Consider the following 15,636-nt stretch of genomic DNA (forward strand, 5'->3'; position numbering starts at 1 on the left):
GCTTCACCGCTTCAGAAGTGACTCCCCTGCAGGTGGGGAGGCAGGGGCTCAAACCAGGATCCTTACGCTGGTCCTTGCGCTTTGTGCCACCTGTGCTTAACCCACTGCGCTACTGCCTGACTCCCTAGGATATATATCTTAAAGCAAAAGTGTACAATAGATTGCAGTGAGTCAATAAATGAAGCAAGCAAGTAGAAAGACCTAAAAAGACACCTAAAAGTACCTAATGAAATAGTTTCTACTTAGACCTAGATACCCTCCTCACCTATTTCCTATTACACTTCTCTCAGTCACTCCAAAGTTAACCTTGTCAGACAAAGTAAGGACTACAAAAGCTGGATAAGGGCAAGAGACTGGCATACTTTAATGATGACTCTTTGGTCACTACCAGGCCACTCCAACACCTGAGGCCCTGGTCAGGGAGTCCTGGTATTCCCACACAGACATGATGGGCCTAGACCTCTAACTGATCCCTCTCTCCACTGCCACTGGTCATCTCCATCAGGAACAACATAATGGACACCTTTGTGGGCCCTCATAGGACTTTGCTCTCAATGTGGATCAACAACGGTCAGGAATGTTCCATTCTCCGAAGGGAGGCTGAACATACTCTACCAACTACTCAAGGAAGATGGGTCCTGAAATTAGTGCAGCCTGGTATGTTCCTAGCTCTGATCACAGAATGCCAGCTCAGACCTACATGGATGCAGAGGTTACATAGGACCCTGTGTGGAATACGGGCCCCAGATCAAATCGATGGGGTTACAGTTAACAATACTTATATACTTTCCCCATATTTGGGAGCTAGCTACTCTCTTCCCTGATGCAGCTTTCTAGTCCTTTGTCCAACTTTTTCCATCTCCCCAGACAATAACTTGCATTCACCTGCATATTAGCTGTCAGGCTCAGGCAAAAACTAGTAAAATCATGGGCCTCTTGGAATATACCAAAAATAGCTTTTTCCAAAATGGAAACCCCCAAATCTTCTGCAATATCAACAATTTGTTTTGCTTTATTTTAAAAAATATTTTATTTATTTATTATTAGATAGACAGGGAGAGGGGAGGGAGGAGATTAAGAGGGAGAAAGACAGAGAGACACCTGCAACTCTATTTCATGACCTGTGAAGCTTTCCCCCTGCAAGTGGGGACTGGGAGCTTGAACCCAGGTCCTTGCACACTGTAATGTGTGCACTTAGCCAGATGCGCCACCACCTGACCCCCAATTTGTTCTGCTTTATATCTTTTTTTTTTTCAGCCACAAGGTTCCAGATGATACCATAATGCCAACTTGACTTCCCTGGGCAGATGACCCCACCAATGTGTCTTGGAGCCCCACCTCCCCAGATGCCTGCCCCACTAGGAAAAAACAGACAGGCTGGGAGTATAGATTGACCTGCCAATGCCCATGTTCAGCGGGGAAGCAATTACAGAAGCCAGACCTTCCATCTTCTGCACCCCATAATGACCCTGGGTCCATTCTCAGAGGGATAAAGAATAGGAAAGCTATTGGGAGTCGGGCAGTAGCGCAGTGGGTTAAGCACACGTGGTGCAAAGCGTAAGGACGAGCGTAAGGATCCTGGTTTGAGCCCGTCTCCCCACCTGCAGGGGAGTTGCTTCACAGGTGGTGAAGCAGGTCTGCAGGTGTCTATCTTTCTTTTTCCCTCTCTGTCTTCCCCTCCTCTCTCCATTTCTCTCTGTCCTATCTAACAACAACAATATCAATAGCAACAACAATAACTACAACAATATAAAACAAGGTCAACAAAAGGAAAAATAAGTATTAAAAAAATTTTTAAAAAGAATAGGAAAGCTATCAAGGGAGGGGATGGGATATGGAGTTCTGGGGGTGGTTAACTGTGTGGAAACCAGAGTATCTTTCAACTCTGGTTTATGGTGGTGCTGGGGATTGAGTCTGGGACTTTAGAGTCTCAGGCATGAAAGTCTCTTTACACAACCATTATGCTGTCTCCTCAGCCCCCCTTTAAAATTATCTTTATTTATTGGATGGAGACAGTCAGAAATCAAGAGGGAAGGGGGTTACAGAAAGGGAGAGAGACAGAGAGACATATGCAACACTGACTGCTTTACCACTCATGAAGCTTCTACCTTGCGGGTGGGACCAGGGGCTTGAACCCAGATCCTTGCTCACTGTAATCTAAGCATTTATGCAGGCATGTCACCACCGGGCCCCATCCTAGGCCATTTTAAAAATTCTTCTTGGGAGTCAGGTGGTAGTGCAGCAGATTAAGTGCATGTGGCGAGAAGCACAAGGACTGGTGGAAGAATCCCGTTTCGAGCCCCCGGCTCCCCACCTGCAGGGGAGTCACTTCACAGGCAGTGAAGCAGGTCTGCAGGTGTCTATCTTTCTCTCCCCCTTCTGTCTTCCCCTCCTCTCTCCATTTCTCTCTGTTCTATCTAACAACGACATCAATTACAACAACAACAACAAGAAAAGAACAAGGGGCAACAAAACATTAAATAAGTAAATAAATAAATAAAATTCTTCTTACAATTTTTTATATTCTTTTTAAAAAATATTAATTTATTCCCTTTTGTTGCCTTTGTTGTTTATTGTTGTAGTTATTACTATTGTTGTTATTGATGTTGTCGTTGTTGGATAGGACAGACAGAAATGGAAAGAGGAGGGGAAGACAGAAAGGGGAAGAGAAAGAGAGACACCTGCAGACCTGCTTCACCACTTGTGAAGCGACTCCCCTGCAGGTGGGAAGCCGGAGGCTCAAACTGGGATCCTTCTACCGGTTCTTGTGCTTTGCGCCAAGTGTGCTTAACCTACTGCGCTACCACCCGACTACCTATTTTTCTTTTTCTTTTTATAATTCTTCTATCACATATAATATGTTGAGGCTAACTTGGTGTTTGTGTTCAGGTATTATTATTGCTATAGTTTATATCTGTTACCAAATGACTGGCATTTCTTTGAAAGACAATTACTATGTGGTTGCACTCATATATTTAATGTAAAAGAACTGAAACACATGAACTCATTTAAAAAAAAAAGTCAGAACTTCTAAGAGGCGTGGCCATGAAATAACTGGGATTGAATCACCTCTCCTCCCAAAACAACAAATAAATACAACAAACGACCCAACTGAAGTCATAATCTACAGCTGAACGTTCTGCAGTCTCAGGTGGGTGCTCACATGCGGTTGGAACAAAAAGGGGCGCAGGCGCAGGTTGAAGAACAGCAAAGTCAACTCAGAGCTCTAGGTTGCACAGGAGCTGAGCTGTGCCATTTTGGCGATTTCACTTTAAAAGTACAGCAAGCAACACTGTTCCTAGTGCAGGAAGAAAACAGAGGCTTAAAACTTCTCAAACTTGGGGGGGGCGGGGGCGCGTTTAGCCATCTGAATTTAAAGCAAGGGCACAACATAAAAGAGGGCATTTGTGACCACAAGACAGCCCAAAGCAACCACCCCCATCTCACCCGCTGCAGATCATACAAACAAGAGAAACTTAGAGATTACAATACCACCACCTGCTGGCCATCAATAACCAGCACACAAAAAAAGGACAAACAGAGAAACAGAATTAAACAGCCAACCATGCTGTATCAGGCAGACAGAAATGAAACAGAGGAAATCCAAGGAATTACAGCATTTAGAAAGACTCTCAGAGACAGACTACAGAAAGCGCATTATGAGGACTCTCCAAGAATTTAAGTAAGAATTAAAAGAGCATTTTACAGAGTTCACTAAGAATCTTCAAATCTTGAAATAAGAACTTTAGTCAGAACTCACTAAACAGTTAGTAAGCATGACAGAAAAATCTCAAACAGAATTTCAGGGAGTAGAAGACACTCTAACTGCAATCTATGCCCAGGTAGAAGGCTTAGGAAGCAGATTCACACATTCAGAATAAATAATCTCCAAGCCAGAAGATACAGCCAGCCCACTCTTTCAATTCAAAGATGAGAGAGAGGTTGTCCTGGAGGTGGCGCAGTAGATAAAGCATTGGATTTTCAAGCATGAGGTCCCGAGCTTAACCCCCAGCAGCACATGTACCAGAGTGATGTCTGGTTCTTTCTCTCTCTCTTCCTATCTTCTTCATGCATAAATAAATTCTTTAAAAAAAAAAAGATGAGGAAGAGGAATGGTTCAGAAAGACTGAAGAAACTATGAAATTGCAGACTCCATAAAAAAAACAAAACAAATATAAGGGTGATAGGTATATCTGAAGAGGAGTCCATTTTCACAGCAATTTTAGTTGAGGACTACCCTTACCCCTTACTTAGGAAACTTTCAGAACATTCTCATTCAAGAGGCAGAACAATCACCCAGATTTTAAATACAAAAAGGCCAATGCCAAGGCACATTATTGTAAAACTATCAAAAGTCAATGACATGGAAAAAATTTTTGCTGGCTGCTAGGGGAAGGAAAGAAGTTACATACAAAGGCAGCCCTATTAAGACTTTCATCAGATTTCTTTTTACAAACTCTAGAGGCAAGGAGAGTGTGGAATGACATATTCAAAGTTCTAAAGGAGAGGGAATTCCAGCCACAAATATATCCTGCAAAATTATCCTTCAGGGAGTCTGGCAGTAGCTCAGCAGGTTAAGCGCACGTGGCATATAGTGCAAGGACCAGTGTAAGGATCCTGGTTCGAGCCCCTGGCTGGGGAGCTCGAACCTGCAGGGGAGTCACTTCACAAGCAATGAAGCAAGTCTGCAGGTGTCTTTCTCTCCCCCTGCATTCCCTTCTCTCCATTTCTCTCTGTCCTATGCAACGATGATGACATCAATAATAACTACAACAATAAAACAAGGGCAACAAAAGAGAATGATTAATAAATAAATATAAAAATATATTAATAAATATTAATAAATATAATAAAGAAGCTTTAAAAATCATCCTTCAAATATAGGAATAAACGTTTTCTCAAATATTCAAGGACTAAAGGAATTTGCCACAATCAACCCCACCTTACAAAAACTACTGAGCCGAGTCCCAAAAGAAAGAAGGAAGCAAAGGAATACACGTTCCAAACATCGTTGCAGATGCTACCATGACGCCAACCTGACTCCCCCAGACAGATAACCTCACCAATGTACCCCATCTGGAACCCCAACTCTGCAGAGCCCTGCAACACTAGAGAAAGAAAGGGACAGGCTGGGAGTATCGATCAACCTGCCAATGCCCATGCTAAGTGGAGAAGTAGTTACAGAGACCAGACCGCCCACCTTCCCCACCCCATAATGACCCTGGGTCCATACTCCCAAAGAGATAAAGAATAGGAAACCTTCCAATGGGAGGGATGGGATATGGAACTCTGGTGGTGGGAAATGTGTGGAATTTCATCCCTCTTATTCTATGGTTTTGTTGATATTTTTCTATTTTTTACTTTATAAATAAATTTTAAAAAATCAAATTGTCACTAAGACTTTGTGAAAACTATGGTGCTTATCATTCAGAGGAAGGTGGAAGTGCTGGGGGTGAGGAGGAAGGCACAGAACTGTGGTGGTGGCTGCAGTGTGGAATTAATTATTCACCTATTACCTCATGATCTTGTAAGACATAATTAAATTACTAATAAAGCAAATATATAAAAGGAAATAACAGTTCAGAAATTTCCTTTTTTTAAAAAAGAATTTATTTATTCATAAGAAAGATAGAAGAGAGAGAAAGAACCAGACATCACTCTGGTACATGTGCTGTTGAGGATTGAACTCCGGACCTCATGGTTGAGAATCCAATGTTTTATCCACTTGCACCATCTCCTGGACCACCCACCAGCCATTTCCTTTTAAAAAGATTTTATTTGGGGGCCAGGTAATAGCTCAGTGGGTTAAGCGCATATGGTGCAAAGCACAAGGACCGGCACAAAAAAAATCCCAGTTCAAGGCCCCGGCTCCCCACATGTAGGGGGATGGCTTCACAAGCAGTGAAGCAGATCTGCAGTTGTCTATCTTTCTCAATTTCTCTGTCCTAGCCAACAACAACAAAGGCAAAAGATGGTCTCCAGGAGCGGTGGATTCATTGTGCAGGGAAAAAAAAAAAAGACTTTATGTATGTGACCCAGGAGATGGCACAGTGAATAGAGTGGTGACCTTCAAACACAAGGTCCTCAGTTCAATCCCTGGCATTACATATACCAGAGTTATTCTGTGATTCTCTTTACCTCTTTTTCAAAAACAAACAAATATACAAATTTAAAAAAATTCACATTATAAACCCTCCAACTAAAACTTACTGTATAATAAGAAAAAAAGAAGGGGGCCGGTAGTAGTGCAGCGGGTTAAGCGCACATGGTACAAAGCACAAGGACCGGCTTAAAAATCTTCGAGCCCCTAGCTCTCCACCTGCAGCAGGGTCTCTTCACAAGCGGTGAAGCAGGTCTTCAGGGGTCTTTCCTTCTCTCCCCTCTGTCTTCCCCATCCTCTCTTAATTTCTCTCTGTCCTATTCAACAACAATGACAGCAATGACAACAATCGCAAGCACAACGCACAACAACAACAATAAAAAACAACAAGGGCAACAAAAATGGGAAAAAAATGTCCTTTAGGAGCAGTAGATTTGTGGTGCAGGGTCCAAGCCCCAGCAATAACCCTGGAGGCAAAAAGGAGGAGGAGGAGGAGGAGGAGGAGGAGGAGGAGGAGGAGGAGGAGGAGGAGAGGAAGAAGAAACAATACCAACACTAAACAGGTTCTAAAAGTTACCCAGGCTATTATTATACAGTATTCCTTTCCAGTGCATGGTACTTAAAGACGGTAGCCTATGGGCCAAGTGGTGGTGTACCTGCTGAGCACACATTACCAAGCTCAAGGACCTGTGTTCAAGTCTCCAGTCCCCACCAGCAGGTGGAAACTTCACAAGCAGGGAAACAGGGTTATAGGCGTTTCTCTCTTCCTCTCTATCTCCCCCTCTAATTTCTCTCTGCCTCTATCCAAAATAAATTAATAATAAATAAAGAGGGCAGCCTATTTGCTGATGTGTTTCTAAGATTCTCCCAGATCTTTGCTATTGAAAACCACACCGTTCAGTATTCTTGGACATGTCTCCTGATGATCTAGGCTGTTTTTTTGGCATTTACAAGCAAGAGTAGGAACTGTTTATCTTAAGTATACACTGCTTTGCAATATTAAAAAAAAATGTGGGTTTGGAGAGGGCATAATGGTTCTGTAAAAGACTCTCATGCCTGACCCTCTGAGGTTCCAGGTTCAATCCCCAGCACCACCATCAGCCAGAGCTAAGCAAAGCTCTGTTTGTGCATACTCTTACTTTCTCTCACACACAAGCTTTCTCTCTCATTAAAATTTTTAAAAATTTAAAAAGTTTTTTAAAAATGAGCATTCCCCATGGGACACGGAGGCCTAGCTGAGACAAACTCATCAACAATGATTAGCAGAGCTAGATTTCACTGCTCTGCAGGAAGAATGGGATGTCTGATGAGGCTAAATTTTGGCTTTAAAAGGCACCAGCTGATTCTTCTTGCTGAAAGACTGCTCAAGTGCTTTTCTTAGTTTTCAAGGGGTTGACCTATTTTTCCCCCACTACATGGTCTCCACATTAATTAATCTTCTGTTGAATACATATATTGCAAATGCTATCTCTCCACTTGTAATTTCCTCCTTTCCACCATCTTTTTTTTCTTTTTTATATCTTTACTTATTGGATAGAGACAGCCAGAAATCAAGAGGGGAGGGGGTAATACGGAAAAAGACAGAAACACTAGCAGCTCTGCTTCACAACACTCACAAGGCTTTCCCTCTGCTGGTGGGGACCGGGGGCTCGAACTTGGGTCTTTGTACATTTTAATATGTGTGCTCAACCAGGTGCACCACCACCTGGACCATCCTTTCCACATTTTTTTAAAAAAATTATTTATAAAAAGGAAACACTGACAAAAATCACAGGGTAAGAGGGGTACAACTCCACACAATTCTCACCACCAGAACTCTGTATCCCATCCCCTCCCCTGATAGCTTTCCTATTCTTTATCCCTCTGGGAGTATGGACCAAGGGACATTATGGGGTGCAGAAGGTGGAAGGTCTGGCTTCTATAATTGCATCCCTGCTGAACATGGGCATTGACAGGTCAATCTATACTCCCAGCCTGTCTCCCTCTTTCTCTAGTGGGGTGGGGCTCTGTGGAAGCCGGCCTCCAGGACACATTTTGTGTGAGTACATGGCTGTATTTATGAAGCTACTCTGATACCTATGAACAACTAATTTTTGACAAGGGAGACCAGAGTCTCTTCAATAAATGACGTTGTAAAAGTTGGGTTAAGGGGGTCAGGTGGTGGTGTACTGGTTAAACGCACACATTACAGTGCATGAAGATCCAGGTTCAAGCCCCCAGTCCCCACCTGTAGGGGGAAAGCTTCATAAGTAGTGAAGCAGGGCTGTAGATGTCTCTCTGTCTCTCTCCCTGTCTATCTCCCTCTCTCAACTTCTCCCTGCATCTACCCAATAACAAATAAATAAAAATGTTTTTTTTAAAAGAAAGAAAAATTGGGTTAAAACATGCAGAAGAAATAAGACCACCACATGTCACTATGCATTAAAAAAGTCAACTTGAAATGGATCAAAGATTTGGACAGTAGGCCAGAAACCATAAAATAGTAGAAGAGACTGACAGAATATTCCACAATGTTTGCTTTGGAAATATGTCCAGAGATTTGAAAGCAAGGAAAACAAAAGAAAAAAGAAATCCACTGGTCTACATCAAATTGAAAAGCTTCTGCATAACAAAAGAAATCACTGTCAAAACAGAAAGATACTCTACTAAATGGGAGATATTTCTGTGTTACACACCAAAGGGTCAATAATTAATACACATAAGGAGATCACAGAATTTAGCAATAAAAAGCAGCCCCATTAAAAAGTGGACATGGACAGAATCTTCACCAAAGGAGAAATCCTGGTAGCTAATATACTATATTATATGATAGACATATGAAAAAATGCTCAACATTTTATGTCAACAGACACATAAAAATATATAAGTAGGGAGTTGGGTGGTAGCGCAAAGCGCAAGGACCGGTGTTAAGAATCCTGGTTTGAGCCCCCGGTTTCCCAACTGCAGGGGAGTCTATTCACAAGTGGTGAGGCAGGTCTGCAGGTGTCTGTCTTTCTCTCCCCCTTTGTCTTCCCCTCCTCTCTCCATTTCTCTCTGTCCTATCCAACAATGAATGGCATCAACAACAAGTACAACAATAAAAAACAAGAGCAACAAGGGAATAAATAAATAAGTAAATAAAAAATATTTAAGTAGCAGACACATGAAAAAAATGCCAAAGTCATGATTATCAGAGAAATGCAAATAACAACAGCAATGAACTACTACTTCATAAGTGTGAGAATTTCATAGAAAGGCCAGAAACAACAAGTGCTGGTGAGGATATGGGGAAAAACAAATGCTTCTACACTACTGGTGAGAATGTAACATGGTCCAGTCCCTGAGGAAACAAGTAGAGATTCCTCAGAACACTAGAAATGGACCTATGGCAATTCTTCTCATAGAGATTTATCCAAAGAACATAAAAATATCTATCTAGGGAGTCGGGCTGTAGTGCAGCGGGTTAAGCGCAGGTGGCGCAAAGCACAAGGACCGGCATAAGGATCCCGGTTCGAATCCCGGCTCCCCACCTGCAGGGGAGTTGCTTCACAGGAGGTGAAGCAGGTCTGCAGGTGTCTATCTTTCTCTCCTCCTCTCTGTCTTCCCCTCCTCTCTCCATTTCTCTCTGTCCTATCCAACAACGACAACAACAATAATAACTACAACAATAAAACAACAAAGGGAATAAATAAATAAAATAAAAATAAAAATAATCTATCTGAAGCAATCTATGTACACTTATGTTTACAGATGCACTATTTGTAATAGCTCCGACGTGTACACAATGAATATGCCTAACGACTAATGAATGGGTGGATAAGGAAGCTGTGATATATACACAATGGGATACTACTCAGCTGTAAGAAATGATGAAATCTACTTTGCCACAGTTTGATGGAATTTGAAGAAAAATTTTAAAATATTTTATTTTTATTTATTATTTTATTTTATTTATTTATTTATTTTCCTCCTCCAGGGTTATTGCTGGGCTCGGTGCCTGCACCATGAATCCACCGCTCCTGGAGGCCATTTCCCCCCCTTTTGTTGCCCTTGTTGTAGCTTCGTTGTGGTTATTATTATTGCCCTTGTTGACGCAATTCGTTGTTAGATAGGACAGAGAGAAATGGAGAGAGGAGGGGAAGACAGAGAAGGGGAGAGAAAGATAGACACCTGCAGACTTGCTTCACTGCCTGTGAAGCGACTCCCCTGCAGGTGGGGAGCCGGGGGCTCGAACCGGGATCCTTACGCCGGTCCCTGCGCTTTGCGCCACATGCGCTTAACCCACTGCGCCACCGCCCGACCCCTTTTTTTTTTTTTTACCAGAGTACTATTCACCTTTGGTTTATGTTGGTGGGGGAACTGAACCTGGGACTTCAAGCCTCAGGCATGTGAGTCTCTTTGCATAACCATTATGTTTTCTCCCCCACCCTGAACTTGAAGAAACTATGTTATGTTAGATAAGTGAGAAGAGAAGGACAAATACTGAATTATCTCACTTGCAGGTGTAATTTAGAAACAAAGAAAGGAAGGTATTGGGGTCCAGCACACAATGGTGGAGACAGACTGCCAAACTGGTGGTAGGAATGATGTGCAGAAACATCTCACAGGGAGGTAAGAAGCTGTATTTATATAGCAATATTCTTGTGGATCATTATTTTCCCAATATCACTAGAGCTTGGTGCCAGCACTATGAATCCACCACTCCCGGTGGTTATTTTTCTCTTCTTTTGTTCTGTTTTCCTTTTTTTTTAATTATGTAAGACAGAAGTTGGATGGGGGGATAGGAAGAGAGAAAGATATACACCTGCAGACCTGCTTCACTGCTTGTGAAGGTTCCTCCCTACAGGTGGGGACTGGGGACTCCAAGTTGGGTCTTTGTGCATAGTAATGTGTGCACTCAAGCAGGTGCACCACTGCTTACCCCCACCTCTTGAATATTCTTTTTATTCCAGCTTCTACTCACGCTTCTACATACATTGTACTGCTAACAAGCTGATCCTAATATGTGTCCAAATTTATTTCTCATGCCATATTTTCAAATTTTTTCATCACTAAGATTTCAATAGTTCAACATATTTGGGACATACTAGACCCTAGTAAAGGTAAGATCTCTTTTTCTGAGCATTATGGTTAAGAATAATATAGGTCTAGTGGGCTGACCGATGGTGCACCTCGTAGAACACATACATTACAATGCTCAAGAACCTGGGTTCAAGCCCCCATTCCCACCTGCAAAGGGGAAGCTTCATGAATAGTGAAGCAGTGTTACAGGTGTCTTTCTTCCTCTTTCTTTTTTTAAATCACTCTTTCTTATTATTTTATTATTATTTTTATATTTATTTATTTATTTTCCCTTTTGTTGCCCTTGTTTTTCATTATTGTTGTAGTTATTATTGTTATTATTGATGTCATTGTCGTATAGGACAGAGAGAAATGGAGAGTGGAGGGAAAGATAGAGAGGGGGAAAGAAAGATAAACACCTGCAGACCTGCTTCACCACCTGTGAAGCGACTCCCCTGCAGGTGGGGAGCTGGAGGCTTGAACTGGGATCCTCATGCCAGTCCTTGAGCTTTGCGCCACATGCGCTTAACCTGCTGCGCTACCGTCCGACTCCCCCTTTCTCTTTTTACCTCCTTCTACCTTCTCAGTTTTTCTCTGTCTCTAACAAAAAAGAAAAAAGAGAGAAAGGAAGGAAGAAAAAGAGGGAAGGTGCCTGGGTGGATCACTGGGAGATCTGATTTGTCTTGCAGACACTGTGCCTTAGTTAACCCTGGTGGCAAAGGAAAAAAAAAATAGTATAGGTTTGAGCATTAGGTGAGAAGATTTTTTTTAAAGTAGAATTTACATTGAACTATAATAGACAGGCAATACTGAAATAAGTGACCAGAGCGTTAGCCTATAGAAAGAGAAGGTAGTGAAAAACTGGCCATGAGTTTCGGGAGCAACAGATGGCAAGACTGGCTAAGTGAGGTTAAGATTGTACCAGAAAGTGAACTTGTATAGGTGACTGAATCTGACTGAGCCATTAGCTATCCTGCTAAATTCTCTCACCTGTGTTCACTGAAGACAGAGTTATCCAGAACAATCTTCTCCAGAAGCTCAATCAGTTCATTAGGAAGGTCTGCTGTCATGAATGCTTTGACAGTGACTGAAACCTCTTCAGGATCCTGTGTTTCTGATAATGCAGTTTGTACAACCTGGTTTTAAAATTTTTTTGAAAGAACTTAAGTTATATAAAGTTAACCTGAGATTGTATCTTTGAAGCTAGACAAAAGAAAAGAATTCCTTCAAGACAGTATAGGGTATTCACAGAAAAAGGAAGATGTTGGGGTCGGGCAGTAGCGCAGCGGGTTTTAAGCATGCACACATGGCGCAAAGCATAAGGATCCTGGTTCGAGCTGCCAGCTCCCCACGTGCAGAGGAGTTGCTTCACAGGTGGTGAAGCAGTTCTGCAGGTGTCTATCTCTCCCCCCCCCCTGTCTTCCCCTCCTCTTTCCATTTCTCTCTGTCCTATCCAACAACGAACGACATCAACAACAACAATAACCACAACAAGGCTACAACAACAAGGGCAACAAAAGGGAAAAATAATGGCCTCCAGAAGCAGTGGATTCATGGTGCAGGCACCGAGCACCAGCAATAACCCTGGAGACAAAAAAAAAAAAAGGAAGATATCTTAAAGTACAACGAGAAAGCTGTCCAGAAGAATCAATTGCAGGGATTTTTCTATTTTGACAATTAGTTCTCTTATATTAAAAGGTCTATAAATGGGGGCTGGGCAGTAGCACAGTGGGTTAAGTGCACATGGAGCAAAGCGCCAAGGACTGGTGTAAGGATTCTGGTTCAAGTCCTTGGCTCCCCACCTGCAGGGGAGTAGGGGTAGATTCACAAATGTTGAAGCAGGTTTGTAGGTGTCTGTCTTTCCCTCCTCTTTTGAATTCTCTCTATCCTACCCAATAACAACAATAACAATAACAGTAACAAGGGCAAAAAAATGGCCTCCAGGAGCAATGGATTTGTAGTGCAGTCATTGAGCCCCAGCAATAACCCTGAAAGCAAAAAAAAAAAAAAAAGTCTACAGACACTTGGGCTAGCAAAATGAGTCACTGAACTAGTGCACTACTTTGCCACATGTGTGGTCCAGATTAGAATTGGGGCCCCCACCGTATTAATGGAAGCTTTGGCACTGTGGTCTCTTTCTCTCTTTGACATACACACATATATACTCTATAGATTCTTATCTCTGCCTTACTAACCCTATTGTCAAAATTTATTCCTTAACCAATGGCACAATTTATTAAACAGGATGCTGTCAAATGTTTGGTTTCATCTTTGCTTTTTAAGTCACTATTCACAGCAAATATGGCTTTCATTTTTCTAACAATGACATCATGTGGGCCTCCAGTGGCTTTTTGACAGCTAAGAACATGGCTGCTTCTGTAACATACTTCACTCCTAGGGATAAGTTGAATGTACCCTGAAGTCCAGAGCCCCCAGAACTATGCTTTCAATGTGGCTGTAGAGATGGCTAAGTGGCAGAGCACTGTACCTGTACATAAAAGTTTCTAAGTTTGGTCCCTGGCATGATATGTACAAGAATGTTCTCATTTTCTCTCAAGAGAAAGACCAAGAAAGATTGGCTATACCAATTCTCAATTACGGTGTCTCACTTTAAGAAACTTACACATTCTTCTAAAGAATATGCTCCTCAAGTACCAGAATACTAGAACAGTAGTACTGTTCTCTTTGTAACTTGTCCAGGGCCTTCAGTAACTTCAGGATCCATCATTTCTGCCAAGTTTCTGGTATTCATCAGTAGTGAATTAAAGAGGACAGGTCTGTGGAGACAGGTCTGAGGCTGTCTCACACAGCTCATTGTCTTTCACTTTGCAATATTGAGGAACTTTAATGGAACCAGGACCAAAATTTCTTTCAAGTGGTTACTATGTACTCAATGACACCATAAAATACAGAAACTCTACTTAAAAAAAGTTTGAGAGAAACAGACTCTGTGTGTGTGTGTGTGTGTGTGTGTGTGTGTGTGTGTGTACTTTTCAAAAATTTAGAACAATCCTAAAAGAGGAGTTTGAGAAAAGGGGCTATCATAGCAGATATGTAACAACAATAAGCATATGTGAGGAGAGAGGGAACTGTGACACAGCACACCAAACCCATCTAGAGGAAAAAATGCACCTGACATTAAAACACCAATGAAAACTGACATTGAAAACTTTGAGTACTTTAAATACACAGTGGTCATTTTCAGGGCAAGAATAAATTTCTACCCTTTAACTGAGTTGACATAATGCCCAGTACTACTTTGGAAAATTGCTTCCTCTAAGTAAGTTTTCATATGAGTTTTTACTCTAGACCTAAAAGCAGTCTGTCACTGCCATCAGGCACTCTAATTAGAGAGGCACCACTAGGTAAATGTTCCCCAGGAGGTGGCTATAAATATTCACTCACAGCAAACATAACAACAGGACCAGCATATCTATACAGACACAGGGAGTCTGACCAAGAGTCAGTCACCTGCTGGCTTAAGTGTAGCACAGTGTTACAGATGCTCTTTCTCTGTACCAATGGGATATATCTACAAGGCATTTAGATATATTTGTTATTTGTTAATTTGGAAGAAGCTTCCCCAGTGGAATCTAAATGGATTATTTCCCAAGCCTTTTATGTTTATTTTTATTATTTAATTATATCAGAGAACTGCTAAGCTCTGGTTTCTAGTGATGTGGGGACTTGAACATAGGACTTCAAAGCCTCAGCATGAGAGTCTGTTTACATAACCATTATGCTACTTTCCCTGCCTCAAACCCCTTTCTTTCTTCCTTCCTTTCTTTTCTCTCTTTCCTTCATTCTTTCTCCCTCTCACTCCCCCTTTCTCTCTCTTTCTTTCTTCCTATCATTTCCCATCCAGGTACTAAGTGATCAGGTCTTGCTTAGCTTACAAGATCAGATGAGATCAGGCAAGTTCAGTGTGCTATGGCAGTAGATCCAAGTATTTTTTAAAATATATTTGTTTATTGTAGTCCAGAAGGTGGTGCAGTGGATAAAGCATTGGAATCTTCAAGTATGAGGTCCAGAATTCAATTTCTGCCAGAACATTTACCAGAGTGGTATCTGATTCTTTCTCTGCCTATCATTCTTTTTTTTAAAACTGATTTTATTCTTTTTTAAAAAATACTTTTATTTATTGTACAGAGACAGCCAGAAATTGAGAGGGAAGGAGGTGATAGAGAGGGAGAGAGACAGAGAGACATCTGCAACACTGCTTCACCACTTGTGAAGCTTTTCCCTGTAGCTGGGGACTGGGGACTTGAACCAGGGTTCTTGTGCATTGTAACATGTGCACTCAAACAGGTATACCACCACCCGGCCTCTTCTGCCTATCATTCTTCATGAATAAATAAATCTTTAAAAATATTTATATATTTTGGACAAAGATAAATTAAGAGGGAAAGGGGAGACAGGGAAAGGGGAGAAAGGAAAGGGAGATGGGCCAGGCTGGTGGCGACCTGGTTAAGCGCACAGTTACAATACGCAAGGTC

At 41.8% G+C, this 15,636-nt stretch overlaps 1 protein-coding gene across 5 annotated transcripts in view; it reads right to left on the bottom strand.

Moving 5' to 3' along the window:
• Window positions 1-15,636, bottom strand: part of CLTCL1 (clathrin heavy chain like 1) — a 134,988-nt gene that overhangs the window by 58,577 nt on the left and 60,775 nt on the right. For all 5 annotated transcript variants that reach the window (XM_060195272.1, XM_060195280.1, XM_060195261.1 and 2 more), the window contains one exon: window positions 12,131-12,276. In XM_060195272.1, coding sequence (XP_060051255.1) covers window positions 12,131-12,276 — 146 coding nt within the window. The remainder of the gene's footprint in view (window positions 1-12,130; window positions 12,277-15,636) is intronic.

The sequence above is a fragment of the Erinaceus europaeus genome, chromosome 1 (genome assembly GCF_950295315.1).
Source record: "Erinaceus europaeus chromosome 1, mEriEur2.1, whole genome shotgun sequence".
Taxonomy (NCBI): Eukaryota; Metazoa; Chordata; class Mammalia; order Eulipotyphla; family Erinaceidae; genus Erinaceus; species Erinaceus europaeus.